The 26,085-nt window shown below is 52.6% G+C and overlaps 8 protein-coding genes across 8 annotated transcripts; 5 read left to right on the top strand and 3 right to left on the bottom strand.

Moving 5' to 3' along the window:
• Positions 1–511: 511 nt before the first annotated feature.
• On the top strand, positions 512–2,187 carry BDP55DRAFT_692762 (major facilitator superfamily domain-containing protein; the record flags this gene model as incomplete). Its single annotated transcript, XM_060577155.1, has 4 exons — positions 512–560; positions 633–703; positions 765–1,504; positions 1,656–2,187. 4 exons carry the CDS (start codon positions 512–514, stop codon positions 2,185–2,187), a joined length of 1,392 nt encoding a protein of 463 aa, XP_060431458.1.
• BDP55DRAFT_659400 (uncharacterized protein) lies at positions 2,180–3,488 on the bottom strand. The gene is made up of 4 exons (XM_060574542.1): positions 3,143–3,488; positions 2,958–3,077; positions 2,779–2,897; positions 2,180–2,691 (listed from the first exon to the last, which is right to left on the bottom strand). Exons 1-4 carry the CDS (start codon positions 3,387–3,389, stop codon positions 2,377–2,379), a joined length of 801 nt encoding a protein of 266 aa, XP_060431457.1. The 5' UTR covers positions 3,390–3,488; the 3' UTR covers positions 2,180–2,376.
• Positions 3,489–4,164: 676 nt separating this feature from the next.
• BDP55DRAFT_727164 (uncharacterized protein) lies at positions 4,165–5,689 on the top strand (the record flags this gene model as incomplete). Its single annotated transcript, XM_060579257.1, has 6 exons — positions 4,165–4,434; positions 4,503–4,617; positions 4,678–4,765; positions 4,830–5,035; positions 5,144–5,344; positions 5,517–5,689. The coding sequence occupies 6 exons, from the start codon at positions 4,165–4,167 to the stop codon at positions 5,687–5,689; spliced, it is 1,053 nt and encodes a 350-aa protein (XP_060431456.1).
• Positions 5,690–7,623: 1,934 nt separating this feature from the next.
• On the bottom strand, positions 7,624–9,927 carry BDP55DRAFT_549304 (uncharacterized protein; the record flags this gene model as incomplete). The annotated part of the gene is made up of 2 exons (XM_060568919.1): positions 7,624–7,877; positions 7,944–9,927. The coding sequence occupies 2 exons, from the start codon at positions 9,925–9,927 to the stop codon at positions 7,624–7,626; spliced, it is 2,238 nt and encodes a 745-aa protein (XP_060431455.1).
• Positions 9,928–15,758: 5,831 nt separating this feature from the next.
• Positions 15,759–16,769, top strand: BDP55DRAFT_85901 (uncharacterized protein). The gene is made up of 2 exons (XM_060581276.1): positions 15,759–16,380; positions 16,458–16,769. Exons 1-2 carry the CDS (start codon positions 15,890–15,892, stop codon positions 16,675–16,677), a joined length of 711 nt encoding a protein of 236 aa, XP_060431454.1. The 5' UTR covers positions 15,759–15,889; the 3' UTR covers positions 16,678–16,769.
• Positions 16,770–16,803: 34 nt separating this feature from the next.
• Positions 16,804–18,193, top strand: BDP55DRAFT_630398 (uncharacterized protein; the record flags this gene model as incomplete). The annotated part of the gene is made up of 5 exons (XM_060572145.1): positions 16,804–16,896; positions 17,236–17,322; positions 17,357–17,442; positions 17,586–17,638; positions 17,871–18,193. The coding sequence occupies 5 exons, from the start codon at positions 16,804–16,806 to the stop codon at positions 18,191–18,193; spliced, it is 642 nt and encodes a 213-aa protein (XP_060431453.1).
• A 2,036-nt stretch (positions 18,194–20,229) lies between these two features.
• On the top strand, positions 20,230–24,339 carry BDP55DRAFT_85817 (chitin synthase 4). Its single transcript, XM_060581275.1, has 4 exons — positions 20,230–20,372; positions 20,467–20,612; positions 20,670–23,723; positions 23,776–24,339. The coding sequence occupies exons 2-4, from the start codon at positions 20,471–20,473 to the stop codon at positions 24,207–24,209; spliced, it is 3,630 nt and encodes a 1,209-aa protein (XP_060431452.1). The 5' UTR covers positions 20,230–20,372; positions 20,467–20,470; the 3' UTR covers positions 24,210–24,339.
• Positions 24,340–24,897: 558 nt separating this feature from the next.
• On the bottom strand, positions 24,898–26,085 carry BDP55DRAFT_85796 (uncharacterized protein). The gene has a single exon (XM_060581273.1). The coding sequence runs from the start codon at positions 25,815–25,817 to the stop codon at positions 24,933–24,935; it is 885 nt and encodes a 294-aa protein (XP_060431451.1). The 5' UTR covers positions 25,818–26,085; the 3' UTR covers positions 24,898–24,932.

The raw sequence follows: 26,085 nt of genomic DNA, 5'->3' as shown, positions 1-26,085 counted from the left end.
CCGCCAAGCCATATTGTACATATCATTCATAACAAAATTTCAACCTTGTGTCCAGCCCCATTCATCAGGCACTGTGCTGATCCTGACAAGGGTGGCTCGTCGGCGAGAACGGCCAAGGAACTCGGTTGATAAACAGAGTTTACATGGTACCCGCCCGCATGGGTGTGCATAATACGTGTACGAAAAAGAAGAGGTAACGAAAGTGAGAAGTTACACTTCACACCCTGCAAGGACATCCATCCCGTGCATCCGACTCAGCACGCCGGTGCCGCCGGGGCGTTCCGCAGCAATGTATCTAAATGACCAAAGCCAGAAAGTACATGGCTCTTTCAGACCGGAAAGGCAGCGGTTCCCGTCGAGGACTCGGCGACAGCAGGGCATGCTGATATCTTTTTGTATAACAAATCATTGCTGAGCTCTTTCACGTATGTCCGATCAACACTATGGAACAGTACTAGTAGGCAGCGTCACTCACTTCCTCCTGTTCGCACAGCAAATGCCCCGTATCACTATGGGCGAGTCTACTTCTGGGGCTCGCTATTCCTCCGGATCCGCGTCTCGTACGGAGGACCTTGAGTTGGCAGAGCTTGGAGAGGAAATCCCCCAGAAGCACAACTCACTCAAGCTTTCAGGCTTACTCCTCCTCACGTTTCCTAGTCTAGGCCTTCAAGTGTGTTGGTTTCTCTTAACATCAAGCGGCACTGTTAGTCTTCTTTTTTCCTCCCAACCCAACCCCAGCTGTGCGACTGACAAACAGCCCATAGCCCTATCTAATCTCGCTCGGCATCCCCAAATCCATCATCTCCTTGGTATGGGTCACCGGTCCTATATCCGGCGCTTTTGCGCAGCCTATTCTCGGTGTGCTCAGTGACGAGTCACAATATACCTGGGGTAGGAGGAAGCCGTTCATCGTAGGTGGTTCGCTTTGCGCAACTATCTTCCTGCTAGCTTTGGCGCACTCCGAAGAGCTCACAGCTTGGACATGGAGTTTCAGTTCCGACGTTTCTGATAACTCGGCGCACTTACCGACGCAAGTTCTCGCAGTCTTCTGTGTAATTGTTACCACGTTCGCACTGCAGACATACGCAGTCGGCGTGAGGGCTCTGATAGTAGATAACTCCCCTCCAAGTCAACAAACTGTCGCGGCTTCCTGGGCCATGCGATGGAACGTGCTGGGAAACGTGGTGCTCTCTTCCATCGGCTTCGTGGATGCCCAGTGGTCCTTGACTGGTGCCAACAGCAACGCGCGGTTCAAGATACTCGCTCTTGCAGTTGCAGCTTGTACTTTCACGACTGTCAGTCTCACGTGCTATTTCATCACTGATCAGGACGCCACAACCCCGCGCGGCCGCCAGGTCTCTTTTGCACGACGGTCATGGTCCATCATCTCACCGACAGGGCTCGCCAAACGGTGGAACAAGATCCCTCCGCGCAGTCGCCGGGTCTGCGAGATCCAATTCTGGGCGTGGGCAGGATGGTTCCCCGTGTTGTACTACATGTCAACGTAAGTTCCCAGCTTCTACCTACATTTGATGCACCAAGTTGCTAACTCGTGGACTTGAATCAGATTCGCTTATGAGACAGGTAGATATTCCGAATCTTGGCGGTGCTTCTAATACTGACATCTCAGCCCTCTCTGACAAACTCGAGCAAAGTCAAAGACAGCTACGACATCCCGATCGAGAACTCGTCGAAAGTGCAAAGGACTTTGGATTCTTTGCTTCCTTCGCTTTCGCACTAGGGTCCTTTGCTGCGAGTGTTTTGCTTCAATTACTCGACCACGTCATGCCGGCCTTCTCCCGCAACCTCCCCAGAGTCTGGCTTGCATCACAGTGCTTCCTAGGATACTGCATGCATCTCACCTTTGTCACTCGCAACGGCGCTACAGCCATCATCGTGGTCGCCATGATGGGGGCTACGGCCGCTGTAACGATGTGGGCGCCGTTTGCCTTAATCAGTGCAGAAATCTCTGAGCTATCCGTGGGGAAGCAAGACAGCGAGGTCGCATGGATTCTGGGGCTACACAATATGGCAATATCTTTGCCTCAAATTGGCTCAACTCTACTTTGCGCAGTCCTCTTGGCAGTTCTGAAAGGTCTCGCCGTTCAGGACAGTGTTGCATGGATCTTTCGGTTAGCCAGCATAGCTGTATTTTGGTCAGCGTATCTAATTTACAAGCCCCAGTGACTGCGGTCTATGAAAGAAGAGAGCGTAAAGATAATCTCATAATCTAGAGCGGTCCGCTCTTTTTAATGTGAATGTGGAACGTAGCTACAGCGACTACTTTCATAGCGTTTGGGCCATCACCGAAGGTATCTTGACTTCACTCCGCCCGAATCTCCATATCCCACATCCCAGCAACGATGATACCAAAGCTTAGGTTTCCGGCTTCAAGGTACGCAGAAACTTGTCAGTGTCGTGAACATCAAAATCGAGAGTCCGCTTTTCAGCCCAAGCCTGGAGCTTGCTAAAATCGGTGCATTGGCGATGCCCGGTCCTGTTAGCTTCAATGTCCATCATCTCTTTCCCCTTAATGGTACCGCCCTCTTTCCAATGATATGTTCCGATCGATATGTCTGCGTTGCACATGATACCCTGGATCAGGACATTGAGACAATGAGCTAGGTGGCCAGGCTTGGTCGAATGTCCGCTGCCGTAGTGATCCATGTACTGGGACTTCCAAGCACTCTTCTGTCGGCAAGTCAGTAATGCGACAGCGAAGAAGATGTGGCTGTTTTCAGGAACAAACATGAGATCTTCAAAGATAAAGCCACTTACGACACAATGGAGCATATGGAAGGACTCCAGATAACCGATATATCCACTTCCGTCTTTGAGAGCGAGCGATGTCTTCTGCATCCGGTCCATCTCATCCTCGGAGAACCTGAGCATGAATGCTTCACAACTCTATTTAGAATCTGATGTAGTCGATATCGATTGGTGGCGATGGAACTCACGTTTTTCAAGCTCCTCCCATGCCTTGTCAGCTTCAGGGCCGGGTGGGCCAGTGAGCAAGTTGTCGGGTAACATGGGGGCTTCCTCTTTGACTGTATAACTAATAGCCATCTGCGCCGGTGCTATGAGATTAGATGTTAGTACCCTCGCGTAATCATGGTATCAGGCGGAGGGAAAAGCTCCTCACAGTAAGCTCTTTCGAGCACCGCAGCCTCCGGCCCTACGTGTTTCCCAACATCGCCTATGTTGTAGATGAGAAACGCGACGTTGAATCCCAAGAAGATCACATGGCTGAGCCAGAGTCTCCTCCGCCAGCCGGGCCCACTCGATCGGTCTTGTTGCAATCTCGATCTCTCGGCCGGGGCCAAGTCGAAGCTGGATTCACCGCTTTCACTCGTCAAGAAGGGCTTCGCGTCTTCGGCAAGAGAAGACATGCTGTAAAGAATGTGGAAGTGTGCAAGCCTGGGTGTGGCAGCGAGTAGCACATGTGGTAAATCTGGAGTCTGATTTTAATTGAGATAAGAGGAACCCTCTGGAGAAAGCCGTAGTGGCGGAGAGGTCGGCATTAGTCAAATCAGGCAAAGATGACGGGGGAAGACTGCCCAGGCAGTCGGCTCCAACTCGACCGGCTATCGAAGGCGGGTTCACCGTTCCCTTCCAGCAAGACCAGCATCCACTGAACCCACACTTAGACTTGGAGATCAGACTAACGGCACGGAGGAGACAGAACTTAGTCTTGGGTTGTGTTAATGATACAAGGATTCATAATCAACGTTCCATCCGGTGTCGATAAACCTTGACGTGAGGATACACCCCACTCCGGTATCATGAAGTGACTGCCCTTTAGTCACCCAAGCATGGCCACCTGAAATCTGACGAACTCTATCTTTTGGGTCTTTCACCATATGGCTCGCATCCGGTGGAAGAATTTCTCGCATCCTGTTAGTTCAACACCAGGGGTTTCTCTTAGATTATTCCCAAGAAGCGAGAGATTTAGCAGGTATCTCTGCCCAGAGGTTAGTAGACAGCCTGTATATGCTTTCAGAATAGACACTGAGACACGGCAGGCCGGCCTCGTTCAGCTTGAAATCGCTCCCCCTTCCGTAGAAGCACGAACTTCTATACTTTCCATTGATCAGGTTACACATTCTTCATAGACTAGTGTTCCTGTTGCCTGCAGCGCACTTAGAAACACCGACCACAGAAGATATGCCTGCAGCACCTTCAGCCAAGTACAAGCCAGTCTCTGATGGTGCTTTCGAGGACGTGAAGACCGACGACGACCACGAAGAATACCTACTGGATAAGGGAAAATGGTCTTCAAGTAGAGGCACATCGAGGCTTAGGAGAGCACTCCAGATACTTGCCGTACTCCTCGCTCTAGCAACGTATACTTGGGCAGTCCTTTACTACGCCCAAGAAGTCATCTACAAACCATTTTGCCCTCGACTAACGACACCAGACACGGTACATGTGTGGGTATGTGGAAGGATCTTGAAGCACTTCTTGTCCTTTCTTTATTCTTTTACTAACGGTCCCCCTTCCAGGACAAGGTCGAGTTCAACCCGCAGCTCGTAAATCCAGTGACGCCAGGTCATGACCACCCACTGTTGGGCAATCCGACCCCAGAGGTAGATGCAAACTGGTCTGCACTGCTCTCAGGTGAGCCATTTTGCGCCAAAGGTTGTAGGAATTCGAGGATCATTTACTAAATCATCGTAGCGTTTGCCAACCGAATTCCGGAGCTCGAGGTACGCCGCCTTGGTATGGAAGCAGATGCGATACCTTTCAACGATGGGGAAGGCGGCTAGTAAGTCAAGCATCTAGAAGTAGCCTGGTTGTTGACATTATGATCTGACTGACTTTGTTTGAAGCCTCGGAGGTCTTGCCATGGTGCATAACCTGCACTGCATCGTGAGTATCGAGGTTGATCCTCGCAATTTATCCCTTTACGGCGGCGTGTCAAAGACTAAAGCTTCCTGTTTACGTCAGAACTACCTATACCAGGTCGCGCACAGAGACTACTACTACACTTCCAATACCACAGAGAAGGAGGATGCAACTCAGAAGAGTCATATAGGTTGGTTGAAGTCTCGGGACAATGCGTGCCTGAACCCGGACTGGAGCCTGCTGGCATTGGTGGTTAAATATAAGAGGGAACTCAAAGCTAACTCCGAACTTGCCACAGGACACTGCCTCCACCACATCATGGAGTCTGTGAAATGCCAGGCAGACCTGACGCCCGTGCTTCTTCACTGGACTCTCCATGATTTCCACTCAGTCATCAACTGGGATGGCGTCGAGCGTACCTGTGCTGACTGGTCGCAGTTGATGGACTGGGGTTCGGAGCATTCCGTGAGAAAGGCTACCTCCATATCTCAGTTCACAGGTGAGTACAACTGAAATCAGTGTATAAATCATGGCTAAGAACAATCTAAATAAACACAAAACATCCGATTTACGGTACGTCCACAGAGTTCTCGGCATGCAAACGCCCGTCTCTCTCCTCATCCTCAGAAAATTTCAGCATGAAGTCGACCATTGCTGATGAACATCGATAGGAAACTTCTTGGATGAACACGGGAAGTTCAGCTGGGTAGATCAGGAGGGAGGTGTTGATTACAAGGAGTTTTTCAAAACGCCAGAGTACCAGAAGTGGGCGAAAGATCAGGGGCTCGCCTTGGGGGAGGCCGCGGCGGAAGAGTATCTGAAGTCCTTTTACGTCAAGCAGTAGGTAGAATAGTCAAAGAGCTTCTTCTTACAAGTTCCGTGTTTCACTGGTTCATCTTGAGGTTGCAAGTTGGAAACCTCCTGAGCGTCGTAACAGGCCTGGCTTTTGCGTGACTTCTGGAGGGGTTCGTCATTGCCTGGCTCCTAGCATCGGTAATATACCTCGAAACTACAAAGATAAAAAATCGACCTACCTCAAGAGCAGATATGGGGAATAATCGAAGGCATATTTCGCTCCTGGAGCCATTCCTGATAGTATTGATGAATTGTGCTGATGCAGGTGTGGAAGAAAACTACTCGAGCTCTGGAGATCACCTCGCAAGCGCCAACTCCAAACACACCACGACACCCTCGAAACACCCAAACCACACGAGTGACAAAACCTGACTACACAAACTACCATACATAACAAACGAAACCCAAGCAACTCAGGAACAAACGACATGCGAAAGAGTTTTTAACACAAAACATTCACCCTGTGCAAACGACCAAGTCTCAACCACGTCGCAAGTCGCAAACAAATCCTCTCTCTCTCACTCTCCCGAACACGTCGCCAAGCCACCCTCAGCCTACGCGTTTCCTCCCACAATCCGAAGAAAACGCCAAGAAGAAGGATAACAGCTGACGAGGCAACAAAATCGGTGCTGCCCCAAGCTTTTTCGACACATCTCTGACGTGAGACCATCGAGCAAAGACCACAGTCTCATACAGTCTCATCAGCCCAAGTTGGAAAGCAAAGACCACAGGTTCAACGCCTCAAACCCAATTCGGCACCTCATCCCTGAAATCTTCCATCCTCATGTCACATGATATCAGTGTAGAAAGAGAAGATGAGGCTGGGATAAGTAGGCCAAACAAAAAGTCCTCCTCAAAGCCTCTCATCGGGCCTACATTGAGTCAATCTTGTCTTGGCACGTCACACGTCAAACTTGAGACCTTGAAAGGCGAACACGAAATACGTGTGTGTGTACGCAACGGCGACGATCCACAATAGAGTGTGAAGAGGAACCTCCGACACTGGTCCGGATTCTGGATCACCGTGGCAAAAAAATAAAAAATAAAAAAAATAAATAAAAAACGAGGCAGACAGAAATCGGCCGAGTACAGACGAACACGCAACGCAGGTGTGCGACGTCTTTTCAGGGAAAACCTGTCTCGAACCTCAATGAACGAGACGCCTAAAGCCGGGATCAACCAGAAACCAAGCCACAACCACCACGAACGCTATCGTCTCGTCACAGTCACTCATCAAGCACCAAATTTCAAAGCTCAATAACGCCTGTCCGAGACAGGGGATTATGGTATCTCGTATGTACAGGCTCCTCTGAAAGCTCAGCCAGGCGTGCACACACCTGCGCAACTCTTATCTGTCTTCAATCGCAACGTATTCCCCCCTCTCCAGACGCCTTGTTCAATGGAGTTCCCAGGCTAGAAGTTCCGATCATGTTTAGATCATGAAGCACCCGTTTATGCCCGGGTTCCCATGCTATGCAAATGCAGTTTCATGACAGCCCCCGCCTTGGATGAAAAAAGGACCAGAAACAAAACGAAAAGACCGGAAATGTAATGGGAGAGAGGAAGATGAAGAGTCTTGAGTCAAAGAGACAGACATGCAAAGAGGCAAAACAATCAGCCCCTTGCCTCAATGCGCAGCGACTTGCCGCACTGCATCCTGTCAACACCAGCCCGCAATTCCAATCCCCTTTTGTAGATGCCCGTGGGTGCGAGAAAACGAAGAAAACCGGTGATATGCCAATTGACGCGGGCCTTGTCCGTTATCCAACAGTCGAGTAATGTTGGCAAAAGTCGGCCCTTGAACATTCTCCGAAAATAGAGGCGCCCCTCATCATTATTAGTGAAGTTGAATTTTCTTGACCTCCTGCCCAACGCCGATGTGGTTTGGAATGATTCCGTGGATACTGCTCCTTGGGGAACTCCTCACATCACAATGCAATCCTTGTCCTTGTCCTTCTCTTCGGCGCCCTTCTTGATCTTCCCACTGCGAGGAGGGGCAACTTCCATCGGGGTACCGCCACTGACAGCTGCCTGGATGATCGCCAATCGCTGCTTCGCGCGCTCGTCACCTGCATCCGCAGCCTTGACATACCAAACATTGGCCTCCAAGATGTCACGCCGACAACCGATGCCCATTTCTGTGAAATAGCCCACAGCGTACTGCGCCTTGACGTAACCTACCCAGTAATGATTAGCCTCGTCAACTTGCTCAGTCAGTGTTTTGCAGAAGTCTCCCAACTTACCCATCTCGGCCGAACGGCGAGCCCATTCGTAAGCTTCTTCCTCGTCTTTTTCCAAGATCGGTTCAGCGCCGACCATGTACCATGCACAGAGGCCCATCATAGCACCTGCATGTCCTCGCTCGGCAGCACCAGTGTAAAAGTGCACGCTTAGTGCGGGATCGCGAGGACAGCTGAGCTTCCCATGTTCGTATGCCTCACCCATGCGGAAGTTTGCTTCTGGGTGGCCAAGTTCTGCCGCGGCAGTAAAAAGCTCTGCTGCGTATACCTCATCCTTGAAGATGTCGTCGCCGTATCCCGTCTCGTACAAGCAAGCCAGCTGGTACGGAGCTGCGCTGTAGACGGCATCAGCAGCCTCTGCTGCGAGCTTCATCCACTTGATACCCTCGCGGTATCGCTTCTCTCCCAAATCACCTGATAGGCAAGCCTTGCCGAGTCGAGACATGGCGCCAGGGTGACGCTTTGACGCAGACATGCGGAGGAACTGGACAGCCTTGGCAGGATCTTTGCGGCAACCCCAACCAAACTCGTAGCATAGCGCCGTGCGGTAAGCAGACTCGGCATGGCCATGCTTCGCAGCGAGGACAAAGAGAGGGAATGCTTGGTTATAGTCCTCTTTCCCTTTGCTAAACAGGCCAGAGGCGTACCCGTCTGCGAGGTAGTATTGAGCGAAGGGGTATCCGCCGCTGGCTAGCTTCTGTAGAATACCCTTTGCTTCTCGCAGGAGGTCGTAGGGCGTTGACGCCGCGGAGTTCTTTGGGCTTGAGTTCGCCTTGCGAGGAGCTGGCTCACTGGGGTCTAGGCCTTGCTCTTGGGCAGTAGAGATGAGGAAAACTGCGAAAGAGTACTGGATGGAAAAATCATTCGTTTTCTTGACGTTTTGGCGGTACATTTCCAGTGTCTTTTGGGCTCCGAGGAGGGAAGCATTGTTGCCAACGGCATTGCGCAACTGGTTATTGTCGAAGCTGATCGGCGCAGGTGCTGGCTGAGGGTACGGCACGTTCAATAACTCTGCGTATGATGCTGGTCTTGTTTCTGGAGACCTGCGAGTGCCTGACGGTGTCCGCATATGTGATCCTCCGGGCATCAGATTTGGGGATCGTCCTCTCGGGGCATAATCCGAGATGGCAGAGTAGGCTGACGAAGGACGCGGCATGGAGGTCCTTCTGGTAAACCCGGTAGGTGTCAGATGACGGTTGATGGGGGTTCCGTCAGCGTTGAGACTGGGGTTCGAAGAAGAACGACGAGCATCAAGCTCCTGGGGAACACTCGAAACTCGCTGGGGAGGGTACTCCTGGTGGTGGTAGTACTGGAACATGGGGACAGAGTTGTTCTCTGGCAAGTTACCCTCCATGATCGAGCTCTCGGGAGACTCATCTTTGTATTCAGATGACTCGTTGATGCCAGAGACGGAGCTCGCGCTCGTTGTCGCGGAGGACTGTGCCGATGCTTGCTGTTGGGCGTTGCTTGAGGTAGTGGTGTTCGATTCCCGACTGTGGCGGTTGGCATCTTGAGCTCTTGTTGCGCTGTGAGCGCTGAAGCTGTCCGACCCCTGGGTCCCCCCCTTTGGCCTGTGACCCTGATCGTGGCCATTGTGGTTGGGAGTCAGGGAGCTCGCTGGACTCAGGTAATCGGGTTCGGCAGTGTAGGAGTTCGAGGTTTTGAGGGGAGGCAGCTTCGTCCTGTCATGGCTTTGCATTTGTCGTCCAGCCTGGTCGTAGGCCGAGGTATGCGAAGGAGGGGTAGGGGCGTTGTATTCTCGGGAACGATCAACTGTAGAAAACTCTGCTTGGTAGGGTTGTGCCAGTTCAATGTTCGCATTGGATGGCTGGGCCCAGTTCTCGGCTTGAAAGTTCACCCTGACAGGAGAAGCGGGAGCGTCCCGAATTCTTGCCGACACCGATTTGCGGCCGACGTCGTCGCCCAAAGTAAGGCGCTCGGGGGAAATGTGCTTTCGAAGATGGTTCGGGCTTGCAGTCGGAGTCATGGCGGGCGGTGTCGGAGCCGTCGTGGCTGCCATTGAATCGTCGAAAGCTAGACAGCCGGGTATCCGAATGTTTTCTTGTCGCAGGAGTGTCGAATGGCAGGCAGATTTGGTCCGACTATATTATTGTTGTTGCGTAAGCCCTATGGACCCCTTCTTTTTTTGTTGACACAGAAGTTTTTTCTAGGACATGGACAAGAGAGAAGACAAGATTCTGGCCTGGGTGTTCGTGCGAGGTGTTTCTCCGTTGTGAGGGAGGCAAGGGGACAGGAAGCGGTCGTTGAATGTGGGCTGGTTATGTTTTCCTCCTCGGTGTGCCGGATGGGAACGAATGACAAAGATGCGCGGGGAGCCGACTGAGACGTTGCGTAGATGAACAAACTAGAAACTGAAGACAAGGAGACGAAAAACCAGATTAGTGGGAGCAACTCCAGGGGAGAAAAATGCCAAACCACCGGCGTGTATGAGTTAATGATCAAGTTGAATACTGGTAGGCATGGAGTTGAGGTTTTGGAAATGGGCCCTTGGCAGCGCAATGCGTGGTGTGTGGCATGCTTGACTTGTTATGTAAGTCAAAGACGGGGGGAACCTGGGAGACGAGAGGAAGAGGCGGAGGCAGCAGGCCGAAGCAAAGGAGTAGAGGAGCAACTCAGAGGATCCCTCCCACCTGAGTTCCCGGAAAGCAGTCGCCCAGAAGGGCCAAAAGGGCAGTACGAGCATGGCCGCACCAGCGCCGGGCACACAGAGAGAGTCCAGGGCACCTCAGACTGCGAGAGACAGCCCAGCGCGGATCCCACAAGCACCAGCCCACCATACCCGCTCTCTCTCTCACCCACTCAACCCACTCGCCCACACACACCAAGGAGGGATACACACAAGGCAATCTACCCATTTCGTACAGTATTGCAGCAGACCAGGGCCCTGTTCAGGTTGGACCGGCGTGGGATGGGTGGGTAATGGTGGATGGTGCCTTGCTAGGGGGTGCACCTGCTTCTGTAGCGCCTGGGAGCGAGCAAGAACCAGAGGGACACTTGCGCCAAAGGAGGCCTAGCCTGGGCTGGTCGTGAAAGAGGGAGGGCTGACTGACAAACCAGGCCGTCCATTGACCAGCCCAGAGGTGTACGGGAACACGAAGGGGTGGGAGGACAGGAATAGCACCTCATAGACACAATCCAGGGTAGGGTAAGGTTGTGACTGAGAAGGGAAGAGGCGAGAGAAAGAGAGACGCAGAATACGTACAGATTGAGGCAAGGTACCCCAGAACCCAGATAGTTCAAGTACAAGCGCTTGAGAATTTGACGTCGCCTACGTCACGTCGTTTGAGTTTCTGTAAGAATTGTCGGGTTGTTTGCCGATGATCTTGAGTCTGAACAAGTACGGATGGAAAGTTAGACGAGTTGAAAAAGAGATGGCAGCAGATGAGCGATGCCCGAAATTCAGACAATGACAATAGAACGGACAATGGGATGGCGCAGAGGCATGAATAATGTAGTTCAGCTCTGGGGTCTTCTTAGCCCAGGACCAACACTTCGTGCAGCAACCTCGGACGGACACAACGTGAGAGAGTCAGCACAGGGCACGCCGCACTTCTAGGTACTTCGCCGCCGAATCGCCTCCCAGTGGATAGGTTGGAGCAGAGCAGGGTCCAGGGCGGTCGGAAAGGGCGGCCAAAGGGATGCTGCGCAGGAATGAGGAAGGGCAACAGTGATGGAGGAGTAAACACCAACAGGACCGGGTGCTGAAAATATTAGGGAAGGGTGCGAATGAGCGGAGGAAGAAGGAATAAGAATATGACGAGCATCCAAGATTGAAGGGATTGATGACTACTTCGTACGGATATGTGTGGACAGAGAGAAGCGAAAAGCAACGTCACGCAAGGCATGACGAGGAGAAGATGGGCCAGGCAGACAGTGAGCCACGATAATGCCAAGCTTGGGAAGCCACAGCTGGAGCTGGCGTCGAAGCTGACCCAAATTAGAGTTGGAAACCAAGATGAATTTCAGTACGGAGTATCTGTAGCCTTGCCGAGAGTGAAAACTTCCATCAAAGGTACTTTGGTTGTGTGGGCGAAAAGGAACAAAAGACGACCCTGTGGCTTCGGGTGCAATTCCAACGGCCACGCTCATGCCTCATGCCCGCAGCTTGCGGGAACGTCAAGCGATGTGCCCCGCGGCCAGTTCCAATGACACTGACGGTGTAATTGGAGTGGCGCTCACATTCTCAATACTCGAGAGTCTATAATGCTCGAATTGCCGGAGACAAGATTTGCATGGCGTAGAGTGGCTGTGAGGGAGTAACTCTGACGGTTTCTGGTGTGGACATAAGCCTCCAGCACGTTGTGTTAGGAAAGGCCCTGGAAGTACGGTACGGATACAATTGCCCTTATTTCACCTCTAGGTTCCAATACAGATATTTGCGGCTTGCCTGCCATACACGGGATCTCGACCCACCGTCTTCTCATACCGCTCGACGGCTTGTGGGTGGTCAATAGCCCAGCTGCCAGGAAGACGCGGCTCTGATGCAGTCGATGGGAGGGCGAGGTGGTTGGTAACTTCTAGTGGAGGTTTAGGATGATGATGATGATGATGATAATGATGATTGTGGTCACGTCAAGAAAGAACTCATTGCCTAAGGCAGAGAATGGTACATATTGTATGAACAGGTCGGCGCCGAGGTACTTCCTCCGGTGTACCTATGATTCACAACCTGGAAGGAAGTTGCGGCCTCTCTGGATGGAAAGTCGCACCTTCCTCGACCGACCAGATGGACCGATGCAACCTGCCCCGTGTTGTGCCCGTGTCCAACGTGCAGCTACTGCAGATGCATAGTACGGTCTGCAGCGGCAAGACGAAGAAAACGCAAAGAACGGTCAGGTAAGCAAGTAAGGTACCTCACCAAACTAGAAGGTACGGATACGTACCGTGCACTGGGAAAAGCAAGCGTAAGGCAGCCGCCATGCCGCCCTGCAAGCAATTGCAAAGCTTTGTCGCTTCCTTCCAGTTCCAGGTCTGGGCTGTCTTTTTTTGCCTCTGGGAAGGACCGGCAGGCAGGGCACGGTGTCACCACCTGGAAACCCCGCGACTTCCATCTGCATCGCCAACTTCCATCAAAGTGGCAGAGACCTCACCAGTTCGGATCCACGTCCATCTTTCAAGTTTCGGCACACAGACAGTAGATCCGACCGGAACTCCATCAACATTAATGCCAACTCCCCCCCGGACCCCACGCCAAAATGGCCACTCATCTCGCCTCTGTCAAACCTGTCTTGCAACGCCGCTACGCTGTCATGTCACCTCCGGTCACCGCCTCTCCGCGGAGCCGGTACGGGTACGCAAGTCACTCCTATCCCAGTGAGCATACCGCCTGTTCTTGGGCCTCGGAAGACACAGCAACCCAAAATATGCAGGACAATTCTGTTCGCCGGAAGCGTGAAGCAAACCATTGATCCTATCGGCTCCTGGAGCATCTCCTCTCAATGACACCAAGGCATACAGACATTGCTGGTGTCGGCTGCTCGAACTCGTAGCACGTAATTTGTACTCCATCGCATCGCATCGCATCCCTTTTTTTTCTTTTATTTGGCCTTCCTGCCTGCCTCTGGGCTCGACGCGCGTAGTTAATGAAGCAATGAAATCGTTCGTTTCACCTTGATCCGAAGGGGTACCCAGCCTCGGCCTTCTCTTCGCCTCATTCTTATTAACGACCTCGCCCAACCCCCTATCCGCATCGGCACATCTGCCTCGACCAAGCACCCGCTGGGATATCCAAACGTGCGAGGCACGCAAACACCACCCTGAGGCTTGCAAAGATTCTTGTCTCCGAGATCCCTGTCCTCACCTCTACTGTGACCGTGTGACGGGCATTCGAGACCAGGATCCCGTCACCTTCCCCGCCGCACGACCCTGTGTAAAAGGAAGAACCAAAAGAAGGGACTTCAGGGTAGCCTCCACCATCCAAAGGCCTGCCAGCAGAACGGATCCAACATAGTACCCGCAGAAGAAAAGCAGTGAAGTTCGTTCGAGAACCCACTGTCATCACCTCTGCCTACAACTAAGAACGGTTAGAGCACTTGGGACCGAAGCAACTCCCGCGAGAGATCTGCCTCGCGACAAGGCTCGATACGACGGACTCTTTGCGCATCCCGCATTTCCCGTGTTCGTTTCGAAACCTTTTTGTGCGCACGCGGGTACCAAAGAACAGACAGCCTGGCATTTTCAACAAAATGTCATATAATCTCTTCAACAGCTTGGAGGGACATGCCCAGATGAACTTGTTCGGCATCTGATGGTGCACAGCGCATAGTCGTCCAATTTTGGGCGTCTCCAACTTGAGCGTCTCCGCCGTTCCATGAATATTCATGTGGATTCTATAAACTGGTCAGCCCCAGCGGTCGAGCGTCCCAGCGTGGGTCCGATGGCCGAATCGGCGAGAGTTCTGGGTCATGGGTAATGGCCGCGCCAGACGACGACCCTGCAGCCGCTATTGAATGGAGGTCTGAGTCTGGAAAGGGGAAGCTTCGGGATCAGGTAAAATCGCTAGTCCAACGAGAATGGAACAGAAACCTCCAACAAGCTCGCAAACCAGGCTGGCGCAAGAAAACGACAAAATGGCTGCGAGTGTGAACTCAGAAGCGCCGTTGAATCCGCCGCCAGACACTTGACGCCTCTTCCCATTCTTCTCTAGACACCAGTCACACCTTATCGAGTGCAAGTTGACCGAGCGTCTGGGAAACAAGGAAAAGCGGGTGGTGCGGTTTTTGCTCGTCATGTGAGGCATCATCCCGCACGATACTGTCGCTATCGCGAAATCGCATGCAGGGCATGGATGACCGGCTGACCGCGCCCCTCGTACAAGCAGAATAGGTTACCTTCGATCAGCACCGCAAATCCACTGTTGTGCATTGCCAAGTCGACCAAGCCCAGTGCTTCCCCCGAGCTGAAAAGCCCCTTTTCAACTTTTGAACAAGACTTTCCATCCAAAGGCGCTCCACCACTCTGCTCTGAAGTATGCGCGGTGCTCAATACGCAACTGCCTCGACAACTGCGGATATTGGTAACTCCATGGTCTCTCAACCTCAAAAGCCTGCACATTCGGGACCGCGTTGCTACTCGAGAACACTGCATATTCTGCTTCTGTCCGGGGTCGATCATGTCAGTCCATGGAGCCCCGTCGTCCGTGGGTCCAACGTGAAAAGGCAGCGGCACCACGGCGGGCATCGCGGATCTACAGCCACGACGTGCGACGCAACCTCTGCAGCTTGTGGCACCAATCATGGTCGGTTTCCTTGTTCCCCGCATGGCGCCTGTAGGCAGATTCAATTTGGAAATTAAGGACCCCGGAACCTTGGAGCTGGTTCTGCTAAGTGGCCATCGATTGGCGAGCCTCCTTTGCCGAACGAAAGCGCCCCAAAAGTTTGGATTCGTGCTTCGCTGTCGAGATGACGATGTGAAGTCTTCTGGGCTGGCTGATTAAACGATTGAAGATCTTTGTATCAAACGGAAGGCAAGTACTACGGCTCTGAGTAGAGCAGGATCAGCTACCTCTATGGTCAGCTTCATCTTCCATCCGGAGCCTGGTGCGAATCTCATTAACGTTGTCGGTGCCAAATTAGTTGGACGGTTTTGGCGCCAGGCTGGATCAATTGGCCTTTCCCAACTGATGTCTCGCGCCTGTACCCAAGAAGCACTTTGGTTTACAAACATCTCGCCTCTTTTCTTCCCTCTCACGTCTAAGCCGTCTAAGCATCGACAGCTACGGATATCTAGTCATCCCGGTGCCACCTGCTTGCCAAGCCCGCCAATAAAAGATCCAAGTTCCATTTCTGTACGGAGTACGGATGTATCTGGCCGCTTGGTGCCAATTCAAGTCCCTCAACTCCAGGTCGGGATCACTAGCTCAACAACCTTCACCTGGGCTGAAGTTCTTTGGTCAAGGGTGACACTGGCCTGACAGCAGCCTTGTGGAAATGACCAGGTGCAGCAATAAGCTGGCAACCGTGCGAAACGCCGTTGGAGCAAACCAGTCTATCCTGTCCAAAGTCTGGAAAAGCCATAGCCTGAAGATGCACTTGATTGCAACAAGACCTCCCAGGAGCCACATTGGCAGAACGAGAAGAGGGAATGGGTATGGCATACCCCATGATATCAACAAAACCTGGAATCCATGCCGAGGTTGGTGTTTTGAGATGAGACATACAAAATTAAGAGCCTTGCCAGGTTCCCAGCGTTTCGATGTTGAGATGAGACCAGACGGAAATCCGTCCGAACTTCACCACGAACAGCTTAATTTCGACACCTCTATGATCTATTACCCTACAATTATCAGGTCTAAGGTATCTAGTGTTTCTTATTCGACTGGCGGGGCTTCACGACGCCAACCAGGGACGGTCTGCAAGCTGCTATTGTTCAAGCTAAGCACCCGATCCAAGATACGGACGAATGCCCGTATAATTGCAAGGTAACACACCAAAACCTAGAGCCCACGATTCGCAGAAGTATCAAACTGACATCAGCCTGTGCATACACTACACCTAGAGCCCCATCTGGGTATGAGGCATTTGGCAGCCACTCGGCAATAGTAGAGGGCATTGGTACGCAGAATGGCTATATGCGTGGGCTTGATAGGTGTGGATTTCACGATAACGATGCAGGGCTCCATTTCGAGGGAGGCTCAAAACTAAGTTTTCCGTTCCTAGTGGAGGCGGCAAGGAAGCGAAAAGCCAAACAGCGCCGGGGCCGCGGATCAGGATCGTGATTATCGCATTGCCGCTGTTCTTGGCCAAGGGTCTCTATCTTGACAACTACTCCGTACATAGTACGGTGGCAGCTGCAAGGGCAGCAGATGCTGGAAACGAGCCGATAGGAGTGTGGCATGTAAACGATGGAGTTCCTCGACATGGCGCGCTCGTATCCTTATCTAGCGGCCTACGACGACGATACTAACCGGTACGACAGGACAGCGGCATATGCGAAGGTGGAATTCCCATATCTGGGTGGAGGGCAGCATTCCTCGGATGGCCGTAGAGCCTCTTTGAAACACGAAAAACATGACAATTCTTGGCCGTGTTATCCGTATGCGATTGGCCCGCCTCTGAGTTCAATATCATTTGCGAACTCTTGAGTCCCTTGACGGCAGTTGAAATCGCCGATGGCAGAAGAGTATCCGCGTGCAATTGCCGTTGGGGAGAGGGTATTGACTGGACGCCTATGGTGTTTCCAAGCCGTGAATAGGGCGGTCATTAATCATCTCGGTACCAATACGGCTTGAACGTTCTCTGCGTCCTGTCTTGATGTCTGAAAATCTTGGTGCCAGACAAGGAGGGTGACATCTCGAACTCCGGCGCTAGGAGCGACCAACGGCAATGAAGAGTGGGAACACGAGGTGGCCAACCTGCCTTGTGTGTGTATTGGTAAAACTTCTCCCGGATACACAGTCGGTTGTCACCAGAACCGGCTTGGGCGGAGGTCGGGCGAGGCGCAGGCGCAGGCACACAGCGCAGAGCCAAGCTCTGAGATGCAGGTAAGCAAAGACAAACTCTCTTTCGGGTCTGGTGAACATTTTCGAGCTGCTTTTGGGGGCGGCTGGCCGGCTGGTCGGCTGGGCAACAGGGGCTTGAGCTTGAAAATAGCAACCCTGGTCCTGCATGCTGATCTGGTTTTTAGACTACCTGGTGTGGATAGCGAGGTGCGGATTCAAGCACGTATCCAGGCAATACGTGAGTTGTGAGTGGGTGGGAGCGTCCATCAGTTCGTATGGAGTCCGCATTTCATCCGCCCCCCCCGGGCTATCTCCTATGACGAATTGCAAAGTAGGTGGGCTATGGGATCATAAGCGCACTCATTCTTTTGTTGCAGAAAAAGGTCGACGCCGTCGGGCCGTTGCGACAAAATCAATGAGCATGGAACGAGAGCAATGAGTCGGAGCCGCCAAAGGATGTTTGAAAGCAGTCATTCGCGTGCCAGAAGAATGGCTGACTGGCGCCTCTGTCGTCAATGTTTGGCTTGTCATGGCCCTTACTCCGGAGGTACTTGAGGGTGTACGTGGGCCAACTTCCATTGAGAGGCCGAGGTCCGGATACTTTGATGGTACTTCCGATGTACCCCATGGGCCAGAATTTGGTGCACCTGGCTCACAGCCCAAATCCCCCTGCCCCTCCGCCGAGGTATTGACCATGTCATGCCAAACTCAATCTGTGCCCTTTTCCCGTCGACTGGAAAACAACCCGTGGTCGAGCCGTGCGCAATGTCGTGGAGTTCGTGATGCCGACTAGAAGGATGCTAGACGTCTCCTGCGATCAATAAATCTGCCCAATGGTGGCAGGTCCATTCATATTCAGGGCAGCTAAGAAGAGTCAAGAGAGACGATGTCGATATATCTGAAGTAAGGAGTACTTTAGTAGTATCGTTGGCAAAGGAGACCCAGGTGCCAGCCACGCCAGACAACAACGTAGCAACGCGAGCCAGCCGTCCAAACCCCCCCCCCCCCCCAATAATACGAAATTTGGGTGAGGCGAGGGTGCTGGGCCATGTGGCGGTTTGGAATGCAATGGGACAGTCGGCGTGATGAAGGACGATACCTCATTCCACGTGTGATTTCTATGGCTAGCCAAAGTACCGACGGATTCTTGGACTAAGACGGCCTGCTTCACCGGACTCTCTTCTGATTTCCCCTTTCCTTGCTGGTCTGGTCTGGGCTGTCCCAAAGTAATTCTGAGTGCCCACTGCCCACGCTGATCGCCCATTATTGCCCATCCCTTCCTTCAAGACGCCCTCTTGAGTTCTTGGAGCCTTGGGAAAGCAAATTTTGTTGTGACTACTGACTTGTCTTGTCGTCGGCTGTCGTCCCTCCCGAGCATTTCGTTTCCTCGCCCGACGCTCAGTCTTGTTTCTTCTTACCACCTGTCGCTTACTTTACCTTTCGCGCCAACCCTCGTTGTTCTTGGCTCTCGAGATCAGTCGACATTTGGAGTACGTCTACGGATATTCGTACTCCGTACCTACCTTCGTTTCCGCCCGTCTTGCGCCTGCAGAACCGAGATCCCAGCCTCATTTCCTGGCGATTCAAATTTGGCTACCCTGCCTTGCTCTGAGCACTCTAGTTACACTCTGGGCGACCGTCGCAACCGCAAGACTGACGACGAACTCTGACCATTTCGATCATTGCCTCCCCCGAAGCGGCTGACGAAGGAGGCAAATCAAGGACTGTGCGCACGATCGCATTTGTTGCCCCGGCTTCCTCGCTCGCTCCCATCATCCATCGCTCACCCTCTGAACAGGTGGTGCGCACTTGCCTGCACCCCGAATCCCGCCTGTCCGTACTGTCGCGCAGCCAGTCAGTCAATCCCCTTGGGCTTTTCAATCATCGAAACAGTCGGTCGGCTCTTGGACCACCGGAAAGAAGATCGACATTGTTGCAATTGTTGCTGCTCAATCGTCGTGGCGGTTGCCATTTGAAACCCTCTCTCTATACCGCTGCACTTGCGACGAAACTTCCATCCGCTCTTTTCGTCCCTCCAGTCCATCCAATTCATTACCTGCATAGCGGATAATCGTCTCGAATCGTTCCATCACTATTCCTTGACACGACTCACCACCACCCCTGGCCACTAAGTAGTTGTGCAAGGTACCGAGTTGGAGCACGTAAGCCGTGCGTTTCGTTGCTGAGGGCCGCAAAAGCAACAGAAAGACCAGACAAGCACGCAGCAACCAGACGGGAAGAAAGACAAAACCAAAAAGGCAAAAGAACAGAAGAATAAGGATCAGACCCAAGAAAAAGGAGGACAGAGGGAAACGCAGCAACCACCCTTCGAACCGTTTATCGCTTGTTGAGTCTCGACCATCATTGTAAAGGGCAAAACTGGGATTGCCCGCACAACCACAGCCATCTCAGCTTTTCTTGCTTTGAGTTACCCGCCGGCACTGCGCAAAGCAACAGGGAAGCAAGCAAGTCGCAGTAACTCCGTGCTTGGAGAACAAGGACTCTTGAGACTCTTTGCTGGCAACTTCCTTGCTTGGCCTCGTTGTCCAGCTGTCACCCCCGACCTGCTGGCGCAGAAACAGAGAAAAGCCGGGTCGAAAATAGGGACGGCTTCCCCATTGATTCGCCGTCTCCCAAGGAACAACCCCCCCGCTATTGGCAGGGGTGCCAGGCCCAGACATCCACAATTCTTGCCTGGAGGTGCTTTCCTCCCCAATAACAACTCCTGTGAGTATGACCTCCCGCCAACGCCAACGACCTGCAACTGGCTGCTGTCTTTTCGCTGTTGCTGTTGTGCTTTCCTGATCTTTCACATTTGCTTCCCATCCCACTCAACGCCGCATATCTGTATTTCCTCAGTATTTGCGTTTGATCCACTCTCCTCCCTCCCCTTACGAAACAAAAACCGAGCTCGACTCGTTTTGTCGCCTGTTCTCTACTCGCGACAGACATTAGGCGCCTCTTTGGGAAGGGTGAAGTCTCCCTCCTCGAACAACATCTTTGCTGCCGCTGGAACTGGGTTCAGCCTCACCTCGGAATCGATAGCTAACCTGCATCTCCACACAGGACCATGTCTCTCCCCGAAAGGCCTGCAGCGACCTCTCCCTTCGAGAATAGGAATGCTTACAGAAACTCGCCGTCGCGACGAAACCGTCCGGACGATGTTGAGACTGGCGGCTACTATCCCGTAGGAGGGCGACCTCAGCACCAACGTGGGCAATCTGCGACATCTTTCCCTGAGACGATCTCAACTCCTAATGTCAATACAGAGAACCAGCCTCTATCCCCGACCTACGACTCGCCGGCTGCAGGACCCTCGACCGCCGATCAGCCTTTCACGAGAAAGAGAAGTTTGATTAGACCGGAGCGACACAGAATAGACAAGGACCATCCTAACTACTATTACCGCAAACATGCCGCCAACATGAACGTTCTGCCCTCGGCGACCGGAAACGATCCGATAGTCGAGGATATGGAGGGAACGACCGACGTTTCTGGACGCTCGCAAACGAACGATAACTTCTCGGACGCTTCACCACCGCGAGGAGTTAACAGCAGACAGAACAGTGGCGAGGAAAAGAAGGGACACTCTAAGACCAAGGCTAAGCGCTTGAGTCGCCACAAGTCTGGCAAGCTCACTAAGGATGGCAAGGGAAAGCGAATCAAGAACAAGCAGGTCGAGCAGATCCGTCCCCCGAGCTTCTGGAACGTCTACTGCGCCATCATCACCTTCTGGTGTCCAAACTTTATGCTGAAATGCTGTGGTATGGCCTCAAAAGAGCAGCAAAGAGCTTGGAGAGAGAAGATTGGCTTGATCAGCATCATCTTGCTCATTATGGGCTTTGTCGGTTTCATCACTTTCGGTTTCACCCAGGTGGTCTGCGGAACCCCGCCGCCGCGCCTTCAGGTCAACGATGTGGACGGAGGATACATGATCTTCCACGGAACGGCCTACGATTTGACGCGCTCCCGTCACCCTCCCGCCGATGGCGTGCCCATGATCAATAGGACCACCGGCGCCAACGTCTTGTACGACCTGCCTGAGAAGAATGGCGGAAAGGACGGCAGTTTCTTGTTCCAAAACGTCAATGGTAGATGCAAGAACCTCATCACCCTGGCCGACAACTCGGATGTCCCGACGAACAGCAACGGTGATCTGGCGTGGTACTTCCCTTGCACCGTCTTCAACCAGGACGGCTCTTCAAAGCCCAACCTTACGATCCCTTACTACCTGGGTTATTCCTGCCACACGACGCAGAAGAGCCGCGATACCTTTTACTTGGAATTGGACGGCACCGCCGATGTCTACTTCACGTGGAATGATATCAAGAACAGCTCCCGAAACTTGATTGTGTACTCTGGCACTGTCCTCGACCTCGACTTGCTCAACTGGTTCAACACTACCCAGGTCAAGGTCCCAGATCGTTTCAACGAGCTTAAGGACAAGACTACGGCTGTGAATAAGGCCATTCGTGGACGAGATGTCACCAGAGCTTTCCAGGCTTCCAGCGACAAGCAAATTGCCGAATGCTTCGAGGAGATTATCAAGGTCGGATCAGTCGATACTGACACCGTTGGCTGCATCGCATCCAAGGTCGTTCTCTACGTCTCCTTGGTACTGATTCTGGCGGTCGTGTTGACGAGATTCGTCCTCGCTCTCTTCTTCCAATGGTTTATCAGCCGAACGTACGCCGCGGCCAAGACATCTCAGACCAAGGACAAGCGCAAGCGTAACCAACAGATTGAAGACTGGTCTGAAGACATTTACCGCGCACCTCCCAGACTGCCTGGCGATATCGGAAGCAGTGTTAACGGCTCTTCTGACCGGACGAGCAAACGTCAGAGTACCTTCCTGCCCACAACGTCTCGGTTCTCCGCAGCCTATGGAGCTGGCGCAGCCCCGCAGGCTGGTGGACGCAGGATGCCTACTACCATGGCCAGTTCAGGTGCTGGCAGCAACATGATGTCCTCCAACGCCATGTACCGACAGGGCAACGACAGCCGCACCAGCTTCCTTCGCTCAGACCCCTACACGAACAACGTACCCTCAACCGAAGGTCCTGGGCCTGCTGGCTTCATCCACGAAGCTGTTGTGCCCCAGCCGCCCGCCGACTGGATGCCCTTTGGTTACCCTCTTGCCCACACCATGTGCCTTGTCACCGCCTACTCTGAAGGTCACCTTGGTATCCGGACCACTCTTGATTCCATCGCCATGACCGACTACCCCAACAGCCACAAGGTTATTGTCATTATCTGTGACGGTATTATCAAGGGCAAGGGCGAGACCATGTCTACTCCTGACTACTGCTTGGCAATGATGAAGGATCACACCATCCTTCCCGAGGAAGTCGAACCCTTCTCCTACGTTGCGGTTGCCAGCGGTTCCAAGCGACACAACATGGCCAAGATCTACTCCGGCTTCTACGACTACGGCAATGAATCTGCGATCCCTCTCGAGAAGCAGCAACGAGTTCCCGTTCTTCTTGTTGTCAAGTGCGGTACACCCGATGAGGCGACGAAGTCAAAGCCAGGCAACCGTGGCAAGCGTGACAGTCAGATCATTCTCATGTCTTTCCTCCAGAAGGTCATGTTCGATGAGCGCATGACAGAGCTCGAGTACGAAATGTTCAACGGTTTATGGAAGGTCACCGGTATATCGCCCGATTTCTACGAAATCGTTCTCATGGTCGACGCCGATACCAAGGTCTTCCCCGACAGTCTGACGCACATGGTCTCTGCCATGGTAAAGGATCCCGAAATCATGGGTCTCTGCGGTGAGACGAAGATTGCCAACAAGCGCGACAGCTGGGTTACCGCCATCCAGGTCTTTGAGTACTTCATCTCCCATCACCTGTCCAAGTCTTTCGAGTCCGTCTTTGGCGGTGTCACCTGTTTGCCCGGTTGCTTCTGCATGTACCGCATCAAGGCGCCCAAGGGAGCCCAGGACTACTGGGTGCCCATCTTGGCCAACCCGGACATTGTTGAGCATTACTCTGAGAATGTGGTTGACACCCTCCACAAGAAGAACTTGCTTCTGCTCGGTGAGGATCGATACCTGACAACTCTCATGCTGCGGACCTTCCCCAAGCGTAAGCAGGTGTTTGTTCCCCAGGCCGTCTGCAAGACGACGGTGCCTGATTCTTTTGCCGTGTTGCTTTCACAACGTCGACGATGGATCAACTCGACGATCCACAACTTGATGGAACTGGTCTTGGTCCGTGACCTTTGCGGTACCTTCTGTTTCAGTATGCAGTTTGTCATCTTCATCGAGCTCATGGGAACTCTCGTCTTGCCCGCCGCCATTGCCTTCACCTTCTACGTCGGTGAGTATTTACAGTGTCCATTCTGTTTGATCCCAGCTAATGATTGCTCCAGTCATCATCTCTATTGTCAACTCGCCTCCGCAGATCATCCCCTTGGTTCTGCTGGCTTTGATTCTTGGACTTCCCGCTGTGCTCATTGTCTTGACCGCACACTCCTGGTCCTACGTCGTGTGGATGATTATCTACCTCTTCTCGCTGCCCCTTTGGAACTTTGTCCTTCCTACGTACGCGTTCTGGAAGTTTGATGACTTCTCTTGGGGAGACACCAGAAAGACAGCAGGCGAGAAGACGAAGAAGGCCGGTCTCGAGTACGAGGGCGAATTTGACAGTAGCAAGATCACAATGAAGAGATGGGCCGAGTTTGAGCGCGAACGCCGGACGCGTAACAACTACTGGGGATCCAAGGAGAATGTCGTTGGAGGTGGCAACACCTGGTCGGCGCCGCTGGGCCACCAGTACCAAGACGAGTACTACTCTGACGCATAAAAAGCAAAACCACATACGGCCGGGCGTTTTTTCTGTTTCAATGAGGAATATACTTAACTGGGGACTTTTACGAAAAGGCGCATATCACATGAGGCCTCTTCACTTTCTGATGATGAACCAAAATGGGGAGGAGGGATGAGCATTGCGTATAATTGAATGGCTCGGCCAACTTGTAATAAAGGAGAGAGAAGCCGGGTGGAGCGGAATTGTATTGACACTGTTATTTATTGCCGCAACTTGAAGCTTTGTTTTTTGCTGTCATGTCGTGTTCCGTGTTGTTTGCCTATCCGTATTGCCTCACAGTGTCCGTTCCCTTGATGACGAGGCGAATGTGTCTATGCCAAGAGTTGTATAGAGGCCACCGCTCCGTACTCGAGATGGAAGACATCTCGTCTCGTAGGCGTAGATACATCGTCATGGGCCGATCGCATTGGTTTGTGAATGGTATCGGAATCGCGAACCGAGAGGAAGTCATTCATGAACATCGATTTAGTCTGGCCGGTCAATTTTGTCAACATGAACACGGCCCATCCATCCATCCATGCAAGCATTATCAGAAGGGAGGAAAGAAGGCAAGGTTTGCGAGCCATCATCTACCCCCCCTCCATTGTCACAATTGTCGTGAAGTGCCCTTGAGCCTTGGCCTGAAATGACTCGGCCGAGAGAACCAAAACAATACCAGTTATTCATTCATCAAAGTTGCCAAGTCGGGCGTTTGACACATTATGGAAGGGGGAGAGGGGGCCGGATAGACCCATTCATACACACTACACCATACGCATCCATATCCATACACTCCTTCCACACACACAATGTTGGAAAAGAAGCAATAACGGGCGTTAATGTCGTGTGACCTCGCAGCGGGCTGTGATTTGACGGGATGATGAGTTTCTGGTGTGCGAGGTTTTGAAGGGAAGCATAGAGACAGGACAGAGGAAGGGAGGATGAGAAGGAGGGCCAGCGGTTCTTTTCTCCTTTCTCGTTCCTCTTCTGCCTTTTTACTACCTGACGCCCTCTTCCGTCGCCCCATCTTGATATAGTGTGAGGCTTGAGTATGATGGTACTGTGGTTCAAATGAGTGGTTTCAAGCCGAAGTATGACTCCCGTTCCAGTTGACTGTTGCTCGAATCTGGGTGTGTGTCCACTCTCCAACACCACCGACAAATGATGCTCACTAAACACAATCTTGCCTCCCATCGCACATGGATGCGGCGGGATGGGCAAGGGGTAAGGGGAGGGGAGGTTGGAAATGAAAACAAAACGCTGGACGGATCTTGTTGCTGGTAGTAGGACCAGTACAACTAGGTGTGGGTGAAATCCCGGTAAACCGGTGAGATTGTGGAGAAGGGAAAAAAGGGGGGCCTCCCGTCGACGGGAACGGACGGACGGACTGGAGTGAGAAAAGGTGTGATGATCAACCTGAGAAAGAAAAGGATGTTCTAAACACCACACAGACTTCGGACCGGGGGGGGATGGGGCGCAAGAAGGATACAATAGCTGCAAGTAGCCGTGAAATTGGTCCTTCCCAGTTTCTCCCGTGGCACTTTGCATTTTATCATCTGCAAGTGTCTCTTTTCTTTGCTTGGCCGCTCGCATTTTCACTCGCATCTCTGCAATGTCCCTGGGTGCGTTATTCGCGGCAACGGTGCGGGTTTTGCCTGTCGATTGACGATTTTGCGCACGGCCTTTGGTCTGCCAAGTCTCGCCGGTGGGATTGGGAGGGACTGGAAGGACTGTATCTCCCCCCTTCAGGCTTCACCACTCTTAAATATTTCTTTTTCCACCTCATATCCGGCGTGGTTGTGGGATGGTCGTATGCTTCTACCCGAGGCGCAGGGCCACGAGTTTGGGTGGTAGCTTGTTGTGTCGGTCGTCT

This window comes from Colletotrichum godetiae (assembly GCF_030913485.1).
Source record: "Colletotrichum godetiae strain CBS 193.32 chromosome Unknown BDP55scaffold_14, whole genome shotgun sequence".
NCBI lineage: Eukaryota > Fungi > Ascomycota > Sordariomycetes > Glomerellales > Glomerellaceae > Colletotrichum > Colletotrichum godetiae.
This window is presented reverse-complemented; position numbering and strand designations above follow the sequence as displayed.